Source organism: Balaenoptera ricei, chromosome 19 (genome assembly GCF_028023285.1).
Source record: "Balaenoptera ricei isolate mBalRic1 chromosome 19, mBalRic1.hap2, whole genome shotgun sequence".
In the NCBI taxonomy this organism is placed as follows: domain Eukaryota; kingdom Metazoa; phylum Chordata; class Mammalia; order Artiodactyla; family Balaenopteridae; genus Balaenoptera; species Balaenoptera ricei.
In genome coordinates this window covers 39,728,976-39,753,696 of record NC_082657.1, presented here as the reverse complement: position 1 = coordinate 39,753,696, position 24,721 = coordinate 39,728,976, and the positions used below count along the sequence as shown (strand labels likewise).

At 34.7% G+C, this 24,721-nt stretch overlaps 1 protein-coding gene across 1 annotated transcript in view; it reads left to right on the top strand.

Moving 5' to 3' along the window:
* The window catches only part of CDH8 (cadherin 8), a 367,669-nt gene that overhangs the window by 288,382 nt on the left and 54,566 nt on the right, over positions 1–24,721 (top strand). Inside the window, exons 9-10 of the mRNA XM_059905876.1 lie at positions 8,222–8,343; positions 22,161–22,278. Of these exons, the coding sequence (XP_059761859.1) occupies positions 8,222–8,343; positions 22,161–22,278 (240 nt within the window). The remainder of the gene's footprint in view (positions 1–8,221; positions 8,344–22,160; positions 22,279–24,721) is intronic.

Sequence of the window (24,721 nt, the reverse complement as noted above, 5' to 3'; positions counted from 1 at the left end):
AGAAAACATATTTGGAAGCATATGCTAAAATTGAAAGGAGCCATATTCTATAATCTTTCATTCTATTCCTAAGTATGTAACATAACGGAATTCACGTATTTGTACACCAACAGAAATACACAAAATATTTATAGCAGCACTTTTCAGAATAGCATGAAACTGAAACAACCCAAATATCCACCAGTAAGAGAATAAATAAATAAATAAATAAATGGTGGTATATGTATACAATGAAATTCTTTCCCAAACAGTGGAAAAGAATGAACTACAGCTGCCTACAACCACATTAATGAATTTACAAATACTATATTGAGCTAAAGAAGTCAGATACAAAAGTGTGTACTTTATATTATAATTTCAGTTTTTATAAAGTTCTGAAGAAGGCAAACTAATATAGTGTTAAGAAACAGTAGAGGTTACCTTGAAGGGGCATAATGACTGAGAAGGTGTACACGGGAAGCTTTGGGGATGCTGGTTATATCTTGACCTGAGTGATAGTTACATGGGTATGTTCATTTTATAAAAATACACTGGAATAAAACCGTAAGGTGTATGCACCTTATTGTTTTCATGGCTTACTTCTACTACAAAAGTTGATCTCACACAAAAAATGTAAGGAGTTACCCAAATAATTAAAAATATGAAAATTATATTTCTAAAAATAAATTCACTAATAAAAATTCCATGTTAATGGAATCATCAAACCTTTCTTTTGAGGTTATTAGTTTATTAGGATATTGTATTGTTTGGGAAGTGATCCATCTTAAAAATATATTTTAAGGTTATGTTTTATGAGTGCTATGCTAAAGAGAGCCTGTGGGGAATAATCAGTTTTGTTTCTGTGGTTTGTTTGTTTTTTTTTTTTTTTTTTTAACTTGTTGATAAAACTGCCCTGGATTAATATTTCAGCTTTATCACTTCTTGGCTTTGAGTAAATATGGGCAAGGTGACTAGAGTCCACATGATTTCTAGGCGCACTGGATGTTCTTTACTCCCTACTCTGATATGTAACATATAAATTTCAGTCTTACATAGCCTGAAATCATATTCCCATTTAAGAAAATAATGTCTTCACAGTAATCCAACAAACCTCAAAGAAATAGTACATAACAGATCACACAATACATGCTGGGTAGTTTACAATATTAGTTTTCTTCCCTAATAAAGTATGTCTGTGTTTGTGTGTGCGTGTATGTGTATGCATGTATTAGGGGCACAACTGTTATTCTAAGCTGGTGTTGGATGAGCATTTAAACTGAATATTAGATAAATCTATATTCCTCTGAAAGTGTGAGTCTCCTTTATTAAGATTCTAATATATAAGGGATTTAAACTGAATTGCATTGTAAGAGTAATACCAAGAAATTCAGTTCCAATAATTTTGAATCAATCCTATTTGAAATAATTAGGGGAAAAAAACACTGAAGATTTAGTAATAGAAGCATAATGCAATTTTTGTTGGCGGAGTAGAATTAGAGATTTTGCAGAGACTTAGATTACCAAAGGGAGCATAAGGAATAATAAACTCATTACGGCATTTTGTTTCCTCGCCTCTTACAGTATGGAGAAAGATGAGATGTATAAAAAGGATTTAAACATGCACTTAGGGCTGCGAAAGGAGGGAGTCAGTATTTTCCAGTCACAAATTCAGCAAGAGTAGTACACAGTAGAAAAGAGAGGTGTACATAAAACAAAACAAAAATGAACACATAAAAACCATGTATGCATACACACAAAACAAAACAAAACAAAAAAGAATGTAGACAACAAAAGGAAACAAATTGGTAAGCATACATAAAGAATTAAAAGTATCTTAGTAAGCATAGTAGTGTATACAGAAGTCGAACTGTAATGTTGTACACATGAAACTTATATGATGTTCTAAGCCAATATTACCTTAATTAAAAAAAAAATACCGGGAAATCATAAGCCATGAATTAATTACTGGTTTATGTAAATTTAACTCAGAACTCTAGAGGCAGACTTATTGTCAAAGAAAAGGTCTTGGGAAAAAGTTTGGCAAATAATGCATATTTATAAATTTTAAGCTAAAATGTTTAGTATATTAAAATAAAATAAAACTAGTAAGTGCTTAAATTTTTTAAAAAAAGAATTAAAAGTAGGTAATATTGGACTTCCCTGGTGGCGCAGTGGTTAAGAATCTGCCTGCCAATGCAGGGGACACGGGTTCGAGCCCTGGTCCGGGAGGATCCCACGTGCTGCGGAGCAACTAAGCCTGTGCGCCACAACTACTGAGCCTGCGCTCTACAGCCTGTGAGCCACAACACTGAGCCCGTGTGCCACAACTTCTGAAGCCTGTGTGCCTATAGCCCGTGCTCCACAACAAGAGAAGCCACTGCAATGAGAAGCCCCCGCTCACCACAACTAGAGAAAGCCCACACACAGCAACAAAGACCCAACGCAGCCAAAAATAAATAAATAAATAAATAAATAATTTTAAAAGTAGGTAATATTATATAACATTATTAATAAAAAAATGGAAAATGTAATAGCTCCATTCCCATTAGTACTAATTTTTCATTTATAAACTGCCATTAATGTTGCCTTTATTTAGAACATGACTGTTAAAGCTTTATATTTAATAAACAAATACTATCTAAGAGGTTCATAATATCAGTTCTTACTTCAATGGCTCTAAAATTTTTTCCTATAGAATTTAACAACCATAAATGTGCCTACCTTATTCTTTAGGATTTCAACTCTTGTGAGCTGGATAAAGGATACTGAGGGTTCATTGTAGAGAGTAGGAAAAGGTGGAGTGAGGTCTTGCCAAGGATTCCACTACGTCCAGATTCACTTAAGATGAATGTAATAAATAAGAGACCTACACATTTTCTCCCCATTTAGAGAGCATTTGAAAATGCTGGAGCCAGACAGCATGCATTTTTGTAGTCAGTAGGGAAAACAGACAGGGGTCAGTGAGGACTTAAACTAAAGTCACCATTTGAGAGTCATTTTCTCCAGAGAGTTTAAGGCATTTTCAAATACGTCTAAGTCCACAACTTGCACAGTGAGAGAAAGCATTTCTCTACCTTTCTTGAGAGAGCTACTACTTGATTAATACAAAAACTATGCCTTACAAGCTTTGTTCTTTTGATACCAGAGCCACCCTCTGATTAAAGTTCTCATTTAATTCTAAACTAATCTAAATATGACTGAGATTTTAAGGAGTAAAATAGAATGACTTCTCTTCACAGCCTGGCTTGCTGGAATTTTCACAATCATATAATCAAAAATTATTAAAATTATGATGGTCAACTGCTCCCTTGATGTTGAAATTTCTTGGTATGTATTTGAGGGAGATAATGGATTGTGCTTTAACTGGTGCATCGATACAGTTGCCATGTTAGTGAAAGGGTAACACATAAAAATTATACTGTAAAGAGAAAAACCTATCAAAAATATTCCAGAATATTTTTGTAGAGAATATTGAGTACAGTTCCCTGTGCTGTACAGTAGGTCCTTATTAGTTATCTATTTTATATAGTAGTGTGTATATGTCAATCCCAATCTCCCAATTTATCCCTTCCCCCCCGGTGACCATAAGATTGGTTTCTACATCTGTGAGTCTATTTCTATTTTGTAAACAAGTTCATTTGTACTATTTTTTATTAGATTCCACATATAAGTGATATATATTTGTTCAATAAAAATTTTTTAAAAGTCCCAACAGATTTTCTACCCTGCTGGTGTCCAGTGGTCAATTATATTCCACCTTGTTTCTATGCTATCTAATAATCTATGAATTAATAAACCATAACTAATGATTTAGAAATTATCACACCATTTATGGGCAAACTGTACATCAAAAAGTTTTATCTTTAGTCACCAGAGAGCCTAAATTCACGACTGAAATTATTTTCCAAGACCTTCTTTGAAATTCCCATCAGTTTCATTTTAAATTTCCTAAGTTGCTATCTTTTCTATCATATATTCAGTTAGAATCTTCCTGTTTTATAAAACTTCCAGCATTCCTCTCATCCCTATTCAATTATAAATTCACTATTTTGCATTCCCCCCGTTGACTGTAATTTACTGCTCATGCCTTCCACCCTTCCACTCGTAGAAGGCTCAAGAATTATTTACTGAACCCACCAGTATATCTAAATTTGTCAAATCAATTTTCTCTCTTATAGCCTGAAAAGGAGAGGCTGTTTATTTCAATCGATGCCTGCAAGAACAGCAGCTCGTGGAAACTAGTTAGAAGCAAATTCCCAAGTAACGTAGACTTGGCAGTATTCCATACCTTTGATTATAAAAGGGCAAAATTAATGGGCAATTCATGAGGCTATGTGACAGAGAGGTGACAGGAAGTCACTACGATTCAAATGGTAGAAGTCAAGGAGTTGTTTATACTAGGTGCCATTTCAGCCTTTTTTCCATCATTATGTGAAAACAGTCAACTTTTGTGGCCAATTGAAATGGGCTTTTCCTTCCAGACCACTTTGTCACATCTCCTGTGTTTAGAAAATTAATCTTTAATGAATGCTAATCAAGTTTCTAATTATAATATCTTTATATTTAATGTTTGTGTATCAGATGAAAGGCAAACATTTTGGGGCCAGTCACAAAGGACATGAATAATTTCCTTAGAAGCTTATCTAATTAATTTTATTGCTCTATAATATCTTTAAATTTTGAACTCCCATCGCTTCATTAATTTAGATAAAAGTGAATCTTCAGCATTTAAATATGACACTTGTGTCAAGAATTTTACGTTGAAATAATTTCAGTTGTGCATGTTCATCTAATATAGATAATGATAACACATTTTGGGGATATTTTGGGGATATATGGCACCAGTTTATTGTTTTATTATATTTTATTGTTTTTCTCCTTGATTTAGCAGTTTCAAGAAATACTCAAAGTAAATGTCTGGGACATTCATATGCTTAAGAAAACAAAATTAAAACAAACCATAACTTCTCTTGTAAGTAAGCTTTATGCTAGCTTTTAAAATTGTAAATCGGATCAAAAAATATTTCAGTGACTCGCCAGTGATCACATGATATAGCCCCTATGCTCGTGATCTTTTAACAATATTAAGTGATGATAGCTCCCAACCCTACGTTACTTCTAACAACAGAAAAAAAATTAGATGGTATTATTCTAGGGGTCTGGGCCCCTGGATAGTTAAACACCTCCCTGTCCCAGATCTTACAATAAGAGAAAGCATATATTACTTTAATGTTGAAAGTTATCCCAGAAAGAAGCTCATGGAGATTCTCTAGCCTCTATGCTTGAGTTTTACCACCTGCTGGCCATCTAGATCTAAGAGATAATTGCAGTTTATTAAAACTGTGAGATTAAGAAGAGAGAAGTTAAGAACATGTGCCTTGGCATAATTATCCTTTTGCCAAAATAGTGAGAGCAAAATCTGTATATGCATGTTTGCCTGCGGCATGTGTGTGTGTGTGTACAAGGCATGAGAAAGAGGGAAGACAAAGAATATCATATTTTGTAAACTTGGCCCAATCAACCATTATCAGTGACTCTAACTCAGTAAGCTCAGCATTTTCTTCACTTCCCCAGGAACAAAATCATGTTTAAAGAGTACGACAGCTTTTTCTTGTACCTGCAGTTTTCAAAGACAATGCATCTATTATTCACTGTTCAAGTCTATGTTGATCATTGTCTGTTTATGAATTGAATGGTTAACGAGACTAAAACATAATAGAAGGCTCCTCTCATCACTTATATACACAAGAGTTGGTCTAAGCTGTGGCACGGAAGAAATGAATGTTATGTAAATGACTAACTAATCAATAGTTATTAGAGTTGAAATACAGAAAATCACAAAATAAAATTAATCAACTAAAGGGACTTTGGGCAAAATAGAAGTATGAGGAAAAATATGGAATTTAAATTGTTCAGTTTCTCAGAGAGGCTTGCAGATTATTAGTGCAATTCTGAGAATATCAGTGGTGGTACAACCCATTAGATTTATCCAGCTTGATTTTTTATATTTGTACTCAAACTTCAAATAGTGGTCAAACTTGAAATAAAAATTTATAACAAGCCTATAAGCATTCTTGAGGAAATGGCAGTGATTAGTTACCTTACAAGTAAACAACAAGCAAATATACTTTGTTTTAAACTTCATCAATATAATACTGTGAAAATGACTCATGTTTGGAAGGACAAAACTACATTTTGGAGTCTTGGAGTTAATTTTTGAGTCATACTGGTAAAGGCATATAGCCCTGTGAATGTCAGTCTCCACGTACTAATCCACAACATGGGAATCACATTACCTACTACATAGCTCTTCAGTAAGGACTGAATGAGATGATTCTGTGAAATATCTTGCACTGTACATAGTGCACACTGAATATGCACGGTGCTGATGTTTACAATTATAAAAGGTAAAGTCTAAGATACACTTGACTGTGTGCCCAATGTGATCTGGGCACTTCTAATTTTTCTCATATAATATGTATAATAGTTCTGTAAATAAGGTGTCAAGGTCTTGAGTTTCAGTGTCCTCAGGAATAAAATGAGGTTAAATAACATGTTCAGAATCATGTTGGTAGTGGGAGGCAAAGATGGGGCTCCAAACATTTGTTTCCTGCAAACACTAGATTCCCTTTTACTCTTCAGTAGCTGCTATTCAGCTCATGGTCAGACCAGAAAACAGATGTAAATCTTTAAGGATATAATCAGAGCTTATTTCAAATACCTTGTAACTCGTTTAGCTACCTGATTCAAGTAGATAAAGGGTAAAATGTAAGTTTCTTGTCCTCAGAGTCATGTGTTGTTATACTTTTTTTAACTTTCCCTTCCATTGAAACTAGGGAGCTGCATGCCTCCTCTCTGAATGAGAATGAATTAATTCATTAGACATAACACAGTAAAAGAAAAAGGACATATTAGGTGAGACATTTAAGGCCACTGGTGTGATTTTTGGGAATTGAGATTTTGTTCCATTACTGAGGTGGTTGGAATTCCAAAGGATAATATTCATCCATCCATAGTTAATCAAATTAGAATATTGGAGAATAGCCATGGTAGTTAAATTCCAATTTTGTAGCATTGCCAGTGGGGTTAACCAACTATAAAATTGTAACATGGCTGTGATTATTTGGCATGTGCTTTAAAATACTTTTATATGTAATGAAAAAAATGAGTATTTGAAGGTTTCAGAGGTCTGAATTTAATCAACTGTCAAAAAGAAGAGTCTGATATATCAAATACAAGTCTGTTTCTTCATATTCAAAAGCCAAAGATTTTTCCCCTCCTAGCTTGCTTATAAATATTCAGTGCCACAGAAACACAAATAAATAATTGGCCATTTTCAATGCATTCTGTATAATTTACAAGCGATCAAAAGATTATTGCATGGTACAGTCAGAGTCAAATGGTACTGCATTTATTAGAAATGAAAAATCATCATGTGGGCCAAGTCAGCAATGTATTAATGGGCCAGATTTCTGTGCATGCATATTTGTGTGTGTATGCGTGTGTGTGCACGTGTGTGTGTGTGTGTGTATAATTTTTTAAATTTAAGGACTTAAGGCTTAAGGATTAAGGTCTGTGCTACTGGAATTGACCTGGAAAGATTAAAAGATTATTATCTGTTTACACTGATGAAAATCTTTATGAAAATGACATATTAAAATAACTTGGACTTATCTTACCCAAAAAGATCCCAAGGTCAACTTTGAATAAAAAATAAAATTCATAAAAGATATGATTCCCTTTCTTTAAGATTATCCCTTTTATCAGTATTAAAGATACCTTCTCAACAACTGATTTGGTTCTAGCCTTTTTTCAGTTTTTGATGTTCATCTTTAATATATAGTCAGTCGAACAAGTAATAGTGCAGAAATGGGCTGTCTACCCAAGATAAAGAAAGAGATAAATCTTTGTTGCATACAGCATTCTTTTCTTTTGTACAATGGGCTTTATCAATAAAATAAAGCTTTCTTCATCAAGGAAACCTCTTTTAATTTATTTAGAGATGGTCTTTATCAAGCTAAGCTCCAGCAAATGGTGTTTGGAATAATAATTTATACTTTTTTTTAAGCAGCCAAGCACTTGCTATTTTTCCTTGCTGAATGGTCAGATACCATAATCATCATGTTGAAAACACCCTAATTAAGGGAAGTTGAAACCGACACACAAGCTTTCAAGAAGAAAGTTGAACTGCACATTAAAATGCAATATCCTCAATGCTGATGTTATTTTTTCCTTCCCATAGGGAACCACAGTCAGATATCCCGAGTACCTGTTGCTATTAAAGTGCTGGATGTCAATGACAACGCCCCTGAATTCGCATCCGAATATGAGGCATTTTTATGTGAAAATGGAAAACCCGGCCAAGTAAATATCTCCATGTTGTTAATGCTGAATATGTTTGTATACAACTGTCTCATATTTGATTAACCTGCATTATAGTGTGCATTTGCATCATTTACAATCTGCAAAGTCATAGGCAAGAAACATCCAAATGGGAACAGAGAGGGAGTATTCTTCTTTCAGAGATGTTAATTCTCTTCCTACTTATGACCAAATTGGCTCCTGAAACGGAATGACCTGCTGTGCCATGAACCCAGAGCCAGAAAACTATCTTTAAATGTCTCGGGGTATGGATGATCACAGGGGAGGTCTTAGAGTGATGGGGCCAAAATTTTGACCTTCACATGGCGTGAAGTGAGGGAAAAGCCCATGGGAAGGCATGTTTGTTTCATATCAAATGTAGAAATAACGTATAACATTGGATCCCTAGGAAAACCAATTGCAGGAAGTGAATTTTTAAATCTGTAAAGCTGTAGCTATATTTAGATAGACATAATGTGAACAACATGTTTTAGACATGCAAGTAAAGCATCTGATAATTGTGTATTGATGTGTATTGATGGAACTTTTTTTTTTAAACAACTGTCTTATGTAGCTTAGATAGGACAATGCAGACACAGAGAGAGACAGGGAGAGAGGAAGGAAGGAAGGAAGGGAAGGAGGAAGGAAGGAAGGGAGGGAGGGAGGGGGAGGAAGGAAGGAAGGGAGGGAGGGAGGGGGAGGGAGGAAGGAAGGAAGGAAAGAAGGAAGGGGGGAGGGAGGAAGGAGGGAGAGAGTTAAGAACGAAAACAAAACCTGCTATACTCTGAATGTCAAAATGGAAACAGTCTATGTAAAGTTCTAAAAAACACAAATGTAATAGACTTATTTTAACAAGGTGCCAAAGTACTGTATGTTTAAGAAATTTATCATTTTTCAACTTCCTAATTTATTTCTGGATGGTGACATTTTAATTTAAATAAACAGCAGCTGACAGCATGACACTGGAGTTGTTAATCCAACTATTCTTGTGCCTCATGTGGGTGTTAGGAATTCAACTTACTATTTGCCGAGCAGTTTACCTGACAAGAGTCAGATTTTTTCCACCTATGAAAGGAATAGAACTGTGGCTCTATACTTTTATTTAACTATTACAAAAGATCAAGTTGCTACTCTCCTATAAAACAAACAGTGGGCATTCTCCCCTAGACTACTCTCCTGTAGCTGAAGGATTGGCATTGTTTCCATCTACCAAAAAAAGATACACATACATGTGCACACAAAGTAAAAGCTAAAATTCTAATAATAAAATTGAGTAATTTTAAACACTTAGACATCATTAATGTTGTTATAATCAAAATATTCACCTTCAGCAGTGATATGCCAAAGGTGACTTCTTTTTAAAAATAATATTCTAACATTAGTTTCAATGTTTCCTAATTTCATCATGTCGAATTGCCCTCTATCGGTCTTATCTTTTGAGTGTTTTTATTTGTGATCCTTTGAGGATGGAGTGTATATATACTTGGCAGCAAATATCATTTAGCTAAGTTGGTGAATGCAGTTGGTGGAGGGAGTTTGATCAAAATATATGCAGGTCAGTTTCAAGGATATGGTTGTGTGGGCCAGACTGCTGCTCGGGTAATGTAGCCAATCACAGAGTTATAAGCCAGACATTTTTGATCATACAGAAACTGTCATATGCTTTAGAATTTAAATAAAACTCCATTGTTCATGCAAAACTCATCACACAAGTTCAGAGAGTCAATGGCATTGATATTTCAAAAATTACACATTGGCTTCACTTACTTGTGATATTGACATGCATGCCTTTGGACCTCCTGGAATCTGGAGGTTTACCCTGTGGATTTTGACTGTTTCCAAGGTTTTAATGATTCCTCAGCAGTTTTTATCCTCAGAAAAAAATACATTGTTTCATCACCTTTCCTATGCAAGATCAAAATAAAAAACAAAAGTTGATTCTTTGTTTTATGATTTTTGCAAATCAACATGAATGATTCATTCTGTGAAAAAATGTTTATGTTGTGTGTGTCCACTGTACTATCTTATCCTCAAATGAATCTATTTAGGCATGTTTATTAGAGTTCATATTTACATGAAGATAATCAGATCTTTGTCTGTTCAGCATAATTTTTGTACATATGGCTGACTGGTTGATACATACGCAGTTGTTCAAATAGCTCCTGAATTCCTTGAATCCTTTGTGCTAGTCAGAACTCATGTTTGATTCATTATATCATTCCTAAGTCACTTTTAATCGCTCAAGTAGCTCATTTTTATATTTAACATTTTCCCAAATTCATTTTTGTTATCCACACTAAATAGTGTTCACTTATATAAGTTCAACATAGATACACTTTCAATCATGTCTCATAATACCATACAAATGGCTGACTCACTTTGCAATTAGAATATTCATTATCACATTCATGCAAAACAAATGTCAAAGACTGAATTAGCACTAAATTCGTAGTCATCTCAATATTTTTCAACAATTAATGTCTGCTTTATAACAGCCTCAGAGAAAGGAGTGCAGGTGGCTTTGAAATGTCTAGTTTGCCTGGAAGATATAGATTTAAGGCTAAACTCGAGGGGGTCAGCTGCCTGGGAGATGATGCAGCTGAAAATCATTAGCAATAATCAAGCACAAGCCATTAAAAAAACTCAATCCGTAAAAAATCTTCTGGATTGAGTGAGCCTCTGTAAAGAGTTCTTTAAAACATCTCACAAAATGAAAACCAGTATCAACATGAACATAGAGAATTCTACTGCACTTGACTCTTTTCCACTGGACTCATTTAAACAGAGTCCAAAAAAAAAAAAAAGAAAGAAAGAAATGAAAAGAAAAAGAAAGAAAGAAGGGAGGCCACCTTCCTCTTCTCTAAGATAGATCTGTAGTTCATGGTACATCTGTGCTAAAATTGGCATAGGTTTACTTTGAAAGTAGAACTGGAAGTCCTGTCTCTTCCTCCCACCTTCCCATGATTCTGAAGTAAAAGATGCCATTTTCTTGAATTGGTTCCCTTAAGAGAGTAAAAACCACCCATGACAAAGAGAGAGAGTTCACAGTCAATATTATAAAAAATCAACGTGAATCCCTTTTGATTAGAATCCTTTTAAATAATCCCTCCATTTCAAAATTAGATGTTGATGATGTGGTATTTTCTGATGGCTAGTTACTCTTATTTAAAACAATTTTCCCCCAGTAGTTACAGGTAATTTATCTTAAAAGTTATAAGGTGATGTATACCTTTAGTCTCCAATTCAATAATGCCATGATATAGTCATCTACACATTACTTGGCCCTCAGTTTAACAGGATGAATAAAAAGATTCTCTCCACTTGCTCCTCTTTAATGGCCAAAGCAGAAATGAGCGTATGGGTTGAGGATTTCAAAATTAGAAGGCAAGATATCTGACTGAAAGTTCATATGTCTAACAGGATGATAGGTTTTGATCAGACAGTAAATATTTATTGAACACAAACTGTATGCCAAGACTTGGCTGGGTACTGGGGATTTAGTGGCAGACAAACATCAGTCTTTTCCCCTCATAGAGTTTTCTCTCTGGTAGGCACTTGATAAAATTAGAAGTGGTAGAATTGCAAGAAAATACCTCAAATCCTCTGGGCAGAAAGGAGGCTGAAGAGATGAGAGGAAATGGAACTATCTTAATGAAAAGACCACTTAGTATAGGACACATTCCACCAGAGACAGGAAACATCTATCAAGTCCTGAAAAGGAGTCAGCTGGGGATAAACCAGGTTCTGTCTGAAGAGAATGGTACTCTGGTGGGATGGGTGGAGGACCAGGTAACAGCTCCTTCAGGAGAAACCAGTATCTTCCTTCACTATGATAACACCATACTCAAAACCAAACATGAAAGAGAAATAGAGAACATCAGTGATCAGTGCTGGACAGAGGGCCTTCCATAACTCTGTTCTACATCTTATCTCCTCAATAGGGTCTTTCTAAGATTTATTTCAGATGCTTACCTCTTGCTTACCATACATACAGAATTAGGGTAATGTGCTCCAGATGGTTCATTGACACAGGGACTGAACTGAAAATATTGTGTTTCCAGGGGTGACTCAAGGTCTCTTGTTTAGTCTCAGAGAATATTTATTGTTTGAGAATTAGTTGGCAACCGACCTCTTCAGCTATTTTTCCTTCAGGAAGGAGCTTCCCCTGTTACTATAAATAAATCTAGTGGAGTATAATTTGAGCTTCATCACCATCTATAGAAATCGAGATGTTCTATTTAGCATCAAGTTAATTACGTCTGGGTTAAAAACATACTTTGGTTTATCTCTTTTAATCCCTTCTATCTATGACCAATACTGCAGCAATATAAAGTTTGCTTATCATGGGAATATCACAGGTCAAAAAAGATAATAGCCCATACTTATAGATACGTATCTAGCCAATGCTTGTCATGTAGTAATGGATATCCACAAAAAAATTTTTTTTTCCACAAAATTTTAAAATCATGATTCTAATTTAGCAGTGACAAATATTTCAATAATTAGTTTCTCAGATATTACCATGGAAACACTTGTTTTATTCACAGACACACAGTGCACAAATGAAAAATCATTCATTTATTTGTCGAACAATATTTATTGTGTATCTACAAGATGCTAAGTATTGTAATATGACCTGGGGAAACAATGTGAAAAGAACAAAAAAAAGTGTTCTCTCCAATGGAATGAATGAGGAAGAGGGATAATAAAAAAACATAGAATGAATCAATAATATAAATTTTGAAAACTGGGTTGAAGAAAACAACACAGCATAGACAGAACAGAACAAAGAAAAAGCAGAGATCTACTTTACGTAGTGTTGTCAAGAAAGTTACTTTTTAAAGGGATATCATTTAGGCTGAAACTGAACAAAAATGAGAAAGGGTAGTCATACAAGAAGTGGAAGCAAGAGCCTTCTAGCCAACAGCATAAGCTTGTGCAAAGACCCTGAAGGGAGAAAAACCTTGGTTTGTTTGAAAAATTGAAGACATCTGTGGCTGAGTATAGTAAGAGTAATAAGCAAATGTAATATGAGTGTAATAAGCAAGAATGAAATTGGACAAAAAGAGTATTATGTTTGAATAAAATCCATACACACACATACACACATGCAGATGCGTTCACATGCAATTAAACAGGAAGAGCATCTAGAAGGTTGTAATTGCAAAAGATAATAGTAGCCTGGCCTAAGGTGCTGGCAGTGGAGGTGGAGAGAGGTGACTGGGGAGGCTGCATGCTTCCATGAATGAAATAATACATACAGACATCTAACATGCAATCAATATCACTGTTCTGGGAGTTTGGTGTTGCAATGACATTTTACAGATATGGGGGCTGAGGCTGATAAAAGAGCAAGGGTCTTAACTAAGGCCATGAAAAGTAGGAAAGATGGGCTTCAAAGTCTATTCTTGGAGGTGCCCCAGTCCCTGTACTTTCTAGGATTTCACAATGCTTCCCAAGGAGCAGACTTTGAAATTCCATTGCCTGTGTGACACACTTTTTAGAAAAATAGTAATGAGAATAAGATTCTGATCAAGAGTGAGCACTCTTCAAAGGAACAAAAGAAAACAAACAACTCCTGTGATCAATAACACACTCTATTCAAAAGCATTCCACATAATAAGAAAAGTAGAATTATCCCTTGATAAATAGCAGCAATGAATGAGTTTGCTACCATGTTTATATATTTTTTTAGTTTCTGTTGGTCTTTTTCTAATAAATGTGAAACAAGGAAATGAAATTATGGCACTTTATAACACTCATGAAACAATAAACATAGGAGATTTAATTTTAACTTTCCTGCCAGAGGGCATCTTTCAGGATCTATCTGCATACACAAGAGAGAGACAGGATTGATTTTAGAACAGATGAAATTGATGGCCTCAACAAAATGCATAAAATATGATTTTCATTTTACTTTAGGTGAAGTAAGGGGAAGGTAAATTAGTGGAATGTATAAAACAATATTTGAAGAAGTCACATGTAAAAAAAACATTTCAAGAGAGTCATTAATAGAAGTATAACTTTTAGAGTGCAATTTTGACAGAGGGGTAAAAGCTAAAAAAACAAAGGCAAAAAAGTGAAAAAAACTCGGAATTTTTGAAGGTTTGAAGGTTTGAAACTAGCACAATCTGAGTCACAGCTCTGCCATGTACTAGTTTTGTGACCTTGGGTCTTAACTTCTGCTAGTTTAAACTCTCACATTTTAGAAATATCTAGCTCAATATCAAGTGCTCAATAAATAATTGTAATTATTAGTATATATTTTAACTAGTTTCATAGTTTCAAAGGCAAAATATTTTATTAGTATTGTTTTTGTTGTTTTTATTGCTGTTATTGTTATATATTTATGATCCTTGATTTGGAGCAAAACACTATAAACAATGCCTAAATGGGTCAATATAAAAGAGGACAGTCTATTCCCCTGTATTGGAATAACTCTTCCTCTGATAATTTACAAGTGTATTTGTGAAGAGTGAAGAAAGGACTTGTACTTCATTCCTCCCCATATGAATCTGTGGGCTAATATAATTATTTGTTTAAAGTACAGCAGAATCAACTTACAGGAACACATACAATCTAAATCTTTTTTGAAGTCATGTTTGCAGCCTCTATATGCTTTGGCTGAACCTCTTGCATGATTCCAAATCCACATGCTTTATTCTGGCCCTTCACCTAAATATTAGGATTGATGATCCACAGAAAAAACAATGGTATAAAGGATTGTTTACAAATCTTGGGTTGTTACTGACTGATGTTCTCTCTTCATTTTATTTTTAACCTACAAGTTAGTAAATAAGAATTTAGATGGAAGCATGGTACGCACACGTGTATGCTTGTTTTTATTTGTTCATGGAAGCCATGGTGATGAGCACGTCTTTTTCAAGAAAGTAAAACTGACACTATAGCTATTAGGAGCTTTTAGTCTTATTAGGCTTTGTGTTAGTGACATAAATTGGGTAAGATCGGGTACCAAGAGAAGCTGATGTATTATTGGAAGGGCAGAGATGCAAATGGAATTAGTGCTATAACCACCAAGCTATGCAGACACAACAACCTTCAAAAGGAGATTAAAGAGGTCTCCGGGCCTCTAAGACTCACATGGGGTTCTAGAGGATAGCGTGTCTTAAAGTGGACAGCCTGAGAAACACTTTTAGGGTATAGCATGTCAGTATATGGTATGGTGTGTGGTATGTCTGGGTGTGTGTGCGTGCATGTTTTTCCCAATAAGATTGGGAACCACTGTATTAAACGAAATTAAAGAACATTATCTTCTACTTGTTTTGTTTAACTGTAAGATCCCCTTGCATTTATATATACATATGAATCCCCAAAGGGCTAGAACCAAATGGTCTTGGGCATTTACCAAACATAGTCGATTATAAAATCTTTTGAATTTCCTTCAGAGAAAACTATACAACTAGTGGCAAATGGAAGCCAGCTGGAAAAATCTTGCTTCAGAAGAATAAACAATAGGATGCATTTTCAGCCTAGGAAGTAATGTTTATGATATTAATGAGGCATCAGGAAATATTCCTGTGAAGTTGTGTAGTGGAAGATGGAGAGGAGATAAGACTAAAAAGGCAGTTGAGACTTCTAAATTATGTTAAAAACTGTGGACTTTACTAATGAGGTTTTCAAAGCAGAGCAAGTGATGGAGTAATTTTTCAAAAATATTGATCATTTCAGAGATGCACAAAATACAGATGAAATATGCAGAGACAAGCAACAGAAAATAAGAAACAGGAGAAACTGGAAAATTCAAACTTTGTATAAATACATCCTTTAAGAGTCCTTGCTTTGTATCATTTTACCTTAACTTAGTTACAGTAAAGGGAAAGGGAATGAAAAAGAACAAAACTGAGGAAAATGTCAGAAGTTCTGTGGTGGGTTAATGAAGGCACAGGCCCCAAATGTCTACAGAGAGGACTGAGGACTTCACTTAGTGTTTAAAAGAAACATATACAATCTAATCTACATTCTCCTGTTGTATTTTCTATAGGTCAGACCTCTAAGATACATGCTCTAAATAGCCACCTAATACTTTTTAAAGACAAGGATATATTCATGCAAAGAAATGTGACATGGGACAACACTTTGGGGAGGAAAAGAAAAATCTTGATAGAAACTGGATTGCCTTACAAATTATAAAAGAAGTATCCAGGAACTGTCCATTAAATGGATATGAGCAACACTCATTTTGAACTATGTTATACAGTTTTGAAATAACTGAGGATAATTGGGTCATGAGGGTTTTAATATAGTTTCCTCAAATTCCTGTATGTCCTCCTTTTTCAATTAGTCATCATTGGTATAACTTGATTTCTCTTGTAGACAAAATTTGTATTTGCAAAGACCGCTCTTTCAGGGGATGGCTCTTAGCCTATTTTGTTTTGTTCCCTTCAGTTATGGACACCATTGATAATCTGATAAAAGCTCTGGACTTTTCCTTCATATATGTGCATATATAAATAATTTCATACAATTTTACTTTCATGTATCATCTTTTCCTTCCTCAAGTTGAAAACTACTGCTCTAAGAAATAGAAGCTAGTATTTCAGGAATGTTTACATTGGTAACTGGAAATAAACTATCAATAATAGGCAAAAGAATGAATAGAAAACCAAATGTTAACATTGGTAACCAGAAATAAACTATCAATAATAGGCAAAAGAATGAATAGAAAACCAAAAATTATGCTCTACTGCCTTTGATGTCTCCTCTTCTCACTCACTCTCTTTCCACCACCTTCGAAATCAAAAGGGAACCTTAATATCCATAAAGCAAAGAACATGAATGTCAAGAATGGATAAGTTCATCTTTATGCACTCTCCAAAATATTGGAAGTCTAAGCCCCAATTTAACTGAAGTACACGTGCAGAAGATATGAATGCCAGCAAGATTTTGAGGCAGTCTGACATGTGGGGCAGGAAGATGTAGGGAGTTTGTTATCCAATTTACTTGGGATCAGATGTTACAATGTCTTTGATGCACTAGAGTTCTGATAAGTCTCTTCATACCTACCTCTCAAAGTTATGTAAGAATTAGTGGTGATGCTAAAACATGCCTGACATGATTTATTTATTCATCCATTCATTTACTCATTTAGACAATACTTATTAAAAAGCTACAATGTGCCAGACACTGTTCTAACAGCAAGCGAGAGGGGGGAAAAAAACCCAACTCATCATCTAAGAACAAATCAATGAACAATAACTACAGGAACTCACAGGGGATATTCTAATAGATTCCAAGAGAGTTTTAAGGTTGTCAACAGATCAGATAATCAGAAATGTGTTTGCTGGCTGCTTGCCTTTTGAAAAGTTAATAATGACAGTGAAACCTACTACTATTAAATACTTTTGAGTTACTATAAAAATCTAAAATAATGTTTAATAAACTATATTAATTAAAGCGATCTGAGGTTTAGCATTATTGATAAACAATGAATAGTTTTTTAAAAAAGAGTCAGAATTATGATACGGCCGACAGTTCTAAAAAAAAATTTCTTTTCAGTTTTATGCTTAGAAAGGTCATTTGATTTCAAATCAGTACTCTCAAGAAATAGATCAGAGTCTGCTCCCATGGAAATTCAAGTATGGCCCTGAAATTCATTTCCTTATGCCCAATCTCAGATATGCTTTGTTTTTCTGATAGAGAAGTATATTAGCTTTTAGCTTCCTTTGAAATTAATCCACAATAAGTTATCAAGCATTAGATTTTTCAACTGCATCCTAACTTTATTGCTAGAAAGGAAAATATTTAAGCTAAATGCTGTATATTTACTACTAAAAATCTATGACCTCTTCAGAAATTTTTATATCATTTTCATGAAATAGTTGTCCAATTACTTACAAATCAACTGATGTCAAAGTAGCTCACAGTGGGAAATGCATGCAGTTTTCATTTGCCATCAACTCAGTGTACCTATAAAATCTGCTTGTGTGGAGGTGCACTTCCTTGAATAAATCCATTCTTCTTTTTCTTCTGTTGTTTAAAGCCAAATGTGTTCAGATGTTATTACATCAATGAAAATTTCAGCCTTTTAAATATGGGTAACTTAATGCATTTTAATAGCATAAAGTCCTTCAAGTGATCTACCAGGCATCTACTCTAAGAGAAAATGATCAGACAGTGGCCATTGCATTAAAATAAAATGAAGTGTCAAAAATGGTTTAAACCAAAGTCTTAACCGTATCCAGTTCATAGGATATTTGGAAGTTAATTTAAAGATTCACCATTTCATCACTTTTTTCCCAACACATCATGCACTGATTTTGATGTGAACTTGACAGTACCAACTCTTCTAATGAACAGTAATAAGAGACCTATGGACACTAATCTTCTCCCTTGACTCAAAAGAGTGGATCCCAGGCTTAAGCATGCATCAGAATCACCTACAAGACTTTAAAATGCAGATTTCTAGGCCCTGTCCCAAGACTTTCTGGTTCAGCAAGCTCAAGAAGTTGCATGTCTAACAGATTTCCTGGCTTAAATAAATGGTGGAAAAAATATTTATTGCAGATGTAATATTTAGGCCAAACTTCTGAGATGTGGTATGACAGGTAATTATACTCATTTACTTCAGGTAAGCTAAATTATTGCCTCTTTTGTTTTGGTTGTGAGGGCGTAACATGTAGATTCACTTGCCAGCACGTATGAGTCTTTTTCATGCAGATGACTTAGAAATATTAGAAATGGTATTGCTTGTAGGAGCTCTATCCATTAAATACACCTTAAGAATGCTCTTAGTTACGAATGATTCCCACCCCAGAATATAAGACATCCTCTTTTTTTAAGTGATGTTGAGCATCTTTTCATGTGTTTTTTTAAAATATCTTTATTGGAGTATAATTGCTTTACAATGGTGTGTTAGTTTCTGCTTTATAACAAAGTGAATCAGTTATACATATACATATGTTCCCATATCTCTTCCCTCTTGTGTCTCCCTCCCTCCCACCCTCCCTATCCCACCCCTCTAGGTGGTCACAAAGCACCAAGCTGATCTCCCTGTGCTATGCGGCTGCTTCCCACTAGCTATCTATTTTACATTTGGTAGTGTATATATGTCCATGCCACTCTCTCACTTTGTCCCAGCTTACCCTTCCCCCTCCCCGTGTCCTCAAGTCCATTCTCTAGTAGGTCTGTGTCTTTATTCCCGTCTTGCCCCTAGGTTCTTCATGACTTTTTTTTTTTTTCTTCTTAGATTCCATATATATGTGTTAGCATACGGTATTTGTTTTTCTCTTTCCAACTTACTTCACTCTGTATGACAGTCTCTAGGTCCATCCACCTCACTACAAATAACTCAGTTTCGTTCCTTTTTATGGCTGAGTAATATTCCATTGTATATATGTGCCACATCTTCTTTATCCATTCATCTGTTGATGGACACTTAGGTTGCTTCCATGTCCTAGCTATTGTAAATAGAGCTGCAATGAACATTTTGGTACATGACTCTTTTTGAATTATGGTTTCCTCTGGGTATATGCCCAGTAGTGGGATTGCTGGATCATATAGTAGTTCTATTTTTAGTTTTTTAAGGAACCTCCACACAGGTCAGAATGGCCATCATCAAAAAACCTACAAACAATGAATGCTGGAGAGGGTGTGGAGAAAAGGGAACCCTCTTGCACTGTTGGTGGGAACGTAAATTGAAACAGCCACTGTGGAGACATCCTTTCTTTGTTTGCTCTTTTTCTTCACATGTGCTCACACACTTCAGGAATGATTTCTTCAACAGGTGCCTTGGGAATAGAAGTCTTTTTGAAGCAAAATTGGGTAAAGGGAGAAGATGATGCTACATGTGCTCACAAGTAACTTTTCCCCCCTTTGTTCTTCATAACTGCCTAAAAGAAGGCTCTTGTCAAATTATTCTGTTACATATTTGTACATGTAGGTTGTCTATAAAAGACTCATCTGTGTTTCACAGTTTTTTCCCTTGTACTTTAATTCTTTCTTCTTTATAAAACTAGAAGCCCAAGGAATCTCTCTGCACCTAAATGTCAAGGCAAATATGCTAGTTGTTTAGATATAGTAAATATAATTGCTTTCCCACCTAATCTGATGGAAGTGAGGCCCCTGTTTGTGTAACATCTAAGTTGTTACATTATCAATGTGCTGTGTCATGAATAAATGGCAGTGACCTTAACAAAAAATAATAATGATGATGATGACTAATACTCGTTGAACAGTTACTAGGAACCAGACACGATATTAACAGGTTGACATGAATTTACATAAAGAATTAAAACGACCCTATGAGAAAAGTATTCTTATTTAAAATTTAGGAATACAAGAATACTGAGTTTCAAAGAGTTAAGTAAATCCCTCCATTTCATGCAATGAGTAAAGGATAAGACTATGACTTCTATCAAGGCAGCTTTATTTCAGAGTCCATCAACTTAATGACTGTCTCACTGTCTTCACCATGAGTTATATTTTGTGCTATTTTTTGTTATATTGTTACTCAAGCTAAGTACAATTATAAGACATTTCACAAGGTCTTTAACAAGAGTAAAACATCTACAAAGTAGGAGTATGTTCCATTTACAAAAATGGAGAAATAGAGAATGAGAGAAGTTATTTCATTTATGCCCCAAATAACCTTGATGCACTGCTTATCGTATAGCATGTGGGTGATACAATGCAAAACTTCACAGCTATTGAAAATGTTCTTAAATTGTGGTTCTCATCTTATTTAGGTGATAAGTTATAAGGCAATGATGTCCCTTTCTCAAAAAGAAGTGATCCATTTTTTTCTCTTTAATGATACTGGCAAAGTTCAATGGCACATAATTGTTCAAACTGACATAACATTAGGCATCATAATTATATTCTCTAAATTTCACAAACCTAAGAGTATTTCCCTGTTAATTTTTTACGGTAAATCTGATTATACCCTTGACTGTCATGCTTCATAGGCATTTTTTTTTTTTTTTGGTAGAAATTATGTTGTAACTATTTACAGTAGTAGTATAACCTATAATTTTTACTACATTAGCTGTTGCCCAGTGTTTCATATTGAAGTGATTAATATCACAGACTCATAAATATGAATTATTAAGCTAATTCTCTGACATCCCAAGGAACAACTTAGCACTAAGTTAATGCAGCTTTGCAAATGAAATAAGCACATTCAACTGGCACCAATTCTGAGTATGTATATCTATCCAAACAGTTCTCTGCACGGTGGTAATTCTTCTAATCCCTATAATTTATTCATCTCAGGATACACTCCAAAGCATTGTTTGCATGTGTTATCCACTAGCTTTAAAAACAGTATTCATTATTGGGAGGGAACAGATGCAACTCTTCAGAAAGGTTTGTGGCAGTGATGTTTGTGCCAAGGAACATTCTATTTGGCAAACACTTGTAACCTAATGAGTAAAATGAAAGAGGAGTTGTGAGGATTCAGGATTTAAGTACTTTACCTCCAAGATCCTCCCAAGAGCCACACTACAATCACTGTAACAATTCCAGATTTCATTCTAGAAGCCCGTACATACTCAAAGTGGAAAGAAGCCTGTAATTGCCCAGTGGAATTTTCAAATACCCTTAAATTTGTTATTTCAAGCCACAGATACCAAATGGACACAAAAGTAATGACCCTAATTTTCATCAACTTATCAAAGCTAGGTTTTAAAGTGATGAATGTTTCTCCTTATTCTTGGTGTGAACCATCCATAACAACTTAGAAAACTGAAAAATATTCCTTGGGCCAAAGTATCACTCTTCTAAAGGAATGTCACTCAGCTTTTAAAGGCAGTGCAAGCCCTCTGATGTCATCAGAAGTGCTGACGCCAAGTTTTATGTTACAGGTCATTCAAACAGTGAGTGCCATGGACAAAGATGATCCCAAAAACGGACATTATTTCTTATACAGTCTTCTTCCAGAAATGGTCAACAATCCGAATTTTACCATCAAGAAAAATGAAGGTAAATATATTAGCATCATGAAACAGGGTAGAATATACATTGGAAAATAGGATGTGATTTCATAATTTGACTGAAAATATCAGTAGAATAATTTTTCTTCACCTATGAGCAGTTGAAACTTAGCTTATCAGCCTAAAGGCATGGTAATTACATCACTTCCTCTTTCCAATATTGAAACAATAGATAAGGGAATTGTGAATGTGCAAGTTAATTTTATCCCGGAGAATACCTCAATCACCTTACTTTAAAAAAAAATGGACAGTAAGATTTAACCCCTGTGAAAGTTCCAGTAATTTTACTGAGATATCTGATGTTATCCAAGTACATTATACCGAGATATCTGATAGAGGAGGGCCTGGCTTATACTTTGCAGTTGTTAAGTTTTGATTGAATGTTTACCAAGTCTTTAGGGAAAGCCTATTCTAATTTCGTCTGGTTTGTGGGTACACATTAGAGGTATTTGATTTAAGCCTGTACCAACTTTGACAATAGCAATTAGATCAGAAAATCCTTCTTGAAGGACACTCCTTATCAGTATTATTTTGCGGCTAATATGAACTGATTTTATTGTTAAGTCTTTTACTCACAGAAAACATTTAATCCGTTTCATTATTTCTTGAGAACCAAGCTCGGATTAACCATTTCCCTTAACTATTGTCTATTACATATGAAGGTCATAGATCATTTTAAAAAAGTCTATCTCATCTGTGCATTTTTCTTTACTAAGCTGCTGTACATTTAACAAGGATTTTTAGCTGTCTATTTTGGCTCAGAAGTATTTAAGCCTTAGTTTCAGCTGTTTTAGAATGATTAGCAGAATAAATGTATCATCTGGGGCTGTCTTCTGGCTTTACTATGGGCATTTGTTTAGATTTATGAATGGTCTATATAAAAACCATGCTCAATTTGAAGAGTAAAATTTGGCTTATGACATTTGGTTTATTTTCTCTGTTCTGTTTCAAGGAGGTAGTGAATTCTGGTAAAACTTCCTTTATGAAGTGAAATAACATTTTATGGCTCTTGTTAAATATATTCTGGCCTTACCCTTTAACAAAATGCTACTTAGTTCTTTGGGGATGCTTTGATAAAGTGGATGCATCACAGAAAAGGAAATGAGAAAGCTATTATATAGATATTACTCACTCAGCTGGCTTCCACTATTCTCAACATTAAGGAAATGAAATCTTGATCTTTCTCCTCAATAGAGGAGTTACATGTGTTAGCCTCCCTGAATTAGGAGCTCTAATCCAAGTACATTGTCTTTGTTTTTTGGATAACACTGCCAACATTTCTTTTGTTGTGGAAGTCCCGTGACCACGCCTAAGATGAGAGCCCCCTAGGAAATTCCAAACTGAGCTGAAAGTCTGTGCAGAAGTGTGAGCCATGCTTACTTTGATTGTGAGCTAATAGGTATTAGTCATTATTTTTGCATATCAAACGCCCTACATTTAAAGATTCTCTGGGAAGAAGTGTTTTCCCATCCCAAAGGTCTGAGCTCCTTGGTGCTTTCTGTGCATTCTGCAATTTCAAGATGTGCCCATTACAGGTATGGCCCGTCAAAGACACTGCATAAACATATGTTGGATGAATGAGAGGTAGTTACTGGGTGCCTGTGAAAGTGTAGTTTTGTACTATATTTATTATGCCCTAAACCCTTTAAAGAGGAGATTTTAGTCCTACAGTGGATGAATTTCAAGTGTTTTCTCTAATTTTTAGAATTAGTACAAAGTAAAAGTTTGTACACCTAGGAAAACTCTTCGTGCCCCATCACACATTTCAATAAACCCTGTAGTAGAATATTTAAAGGCATGTGGATTATCTGTTTTATCTTGAAACTAGAAAATAGGATTTAAGTTTTGACTTACCTCACAGGTGTGTGTGTGTGTGAAATAATTGCAAAAACAAAAAGATGCTAGGTATCACAAAATGGACAGAAAGAACACTCTCTGTGCCATGATTGTTTATTTAAAATTATGTGTTGATTTATTTTGCAAAGAGTGACCATATATTACCCCAACTGGGATATTTTTTAAAGTGAAAGGGGTTGCTATTTATATTTATATTTATGCCTAGAAACACCATAAACCAGGACTGTCTTGTGGAAACTAGAACATATGTTCTCTGTGATTTTGGATTTAGGATCCAAATATTCAACATCTCCATAGAATAAATCATGAACACAGGTCTTTGGAACAGATATGTCAAGTTTATACTCTATCTCCCTTTTCCTGGATCAGAAATACATGAGTTTTGTTTCACTTTTTTGGCATCTGGATAGTTTCCATGAAAGTAGGAAAAAAACACAGTTTGTCTCCTCTTAACATTTAGAAACAAAGCAATGGAAAGAAGTTTTCAGGTTTAAAATGGTAGAGATATACTGATAAGAAGGTAGATAAAAAGATGTCTTATGAGCCTGTTACTCATTCCTTATTAATGATGAGAG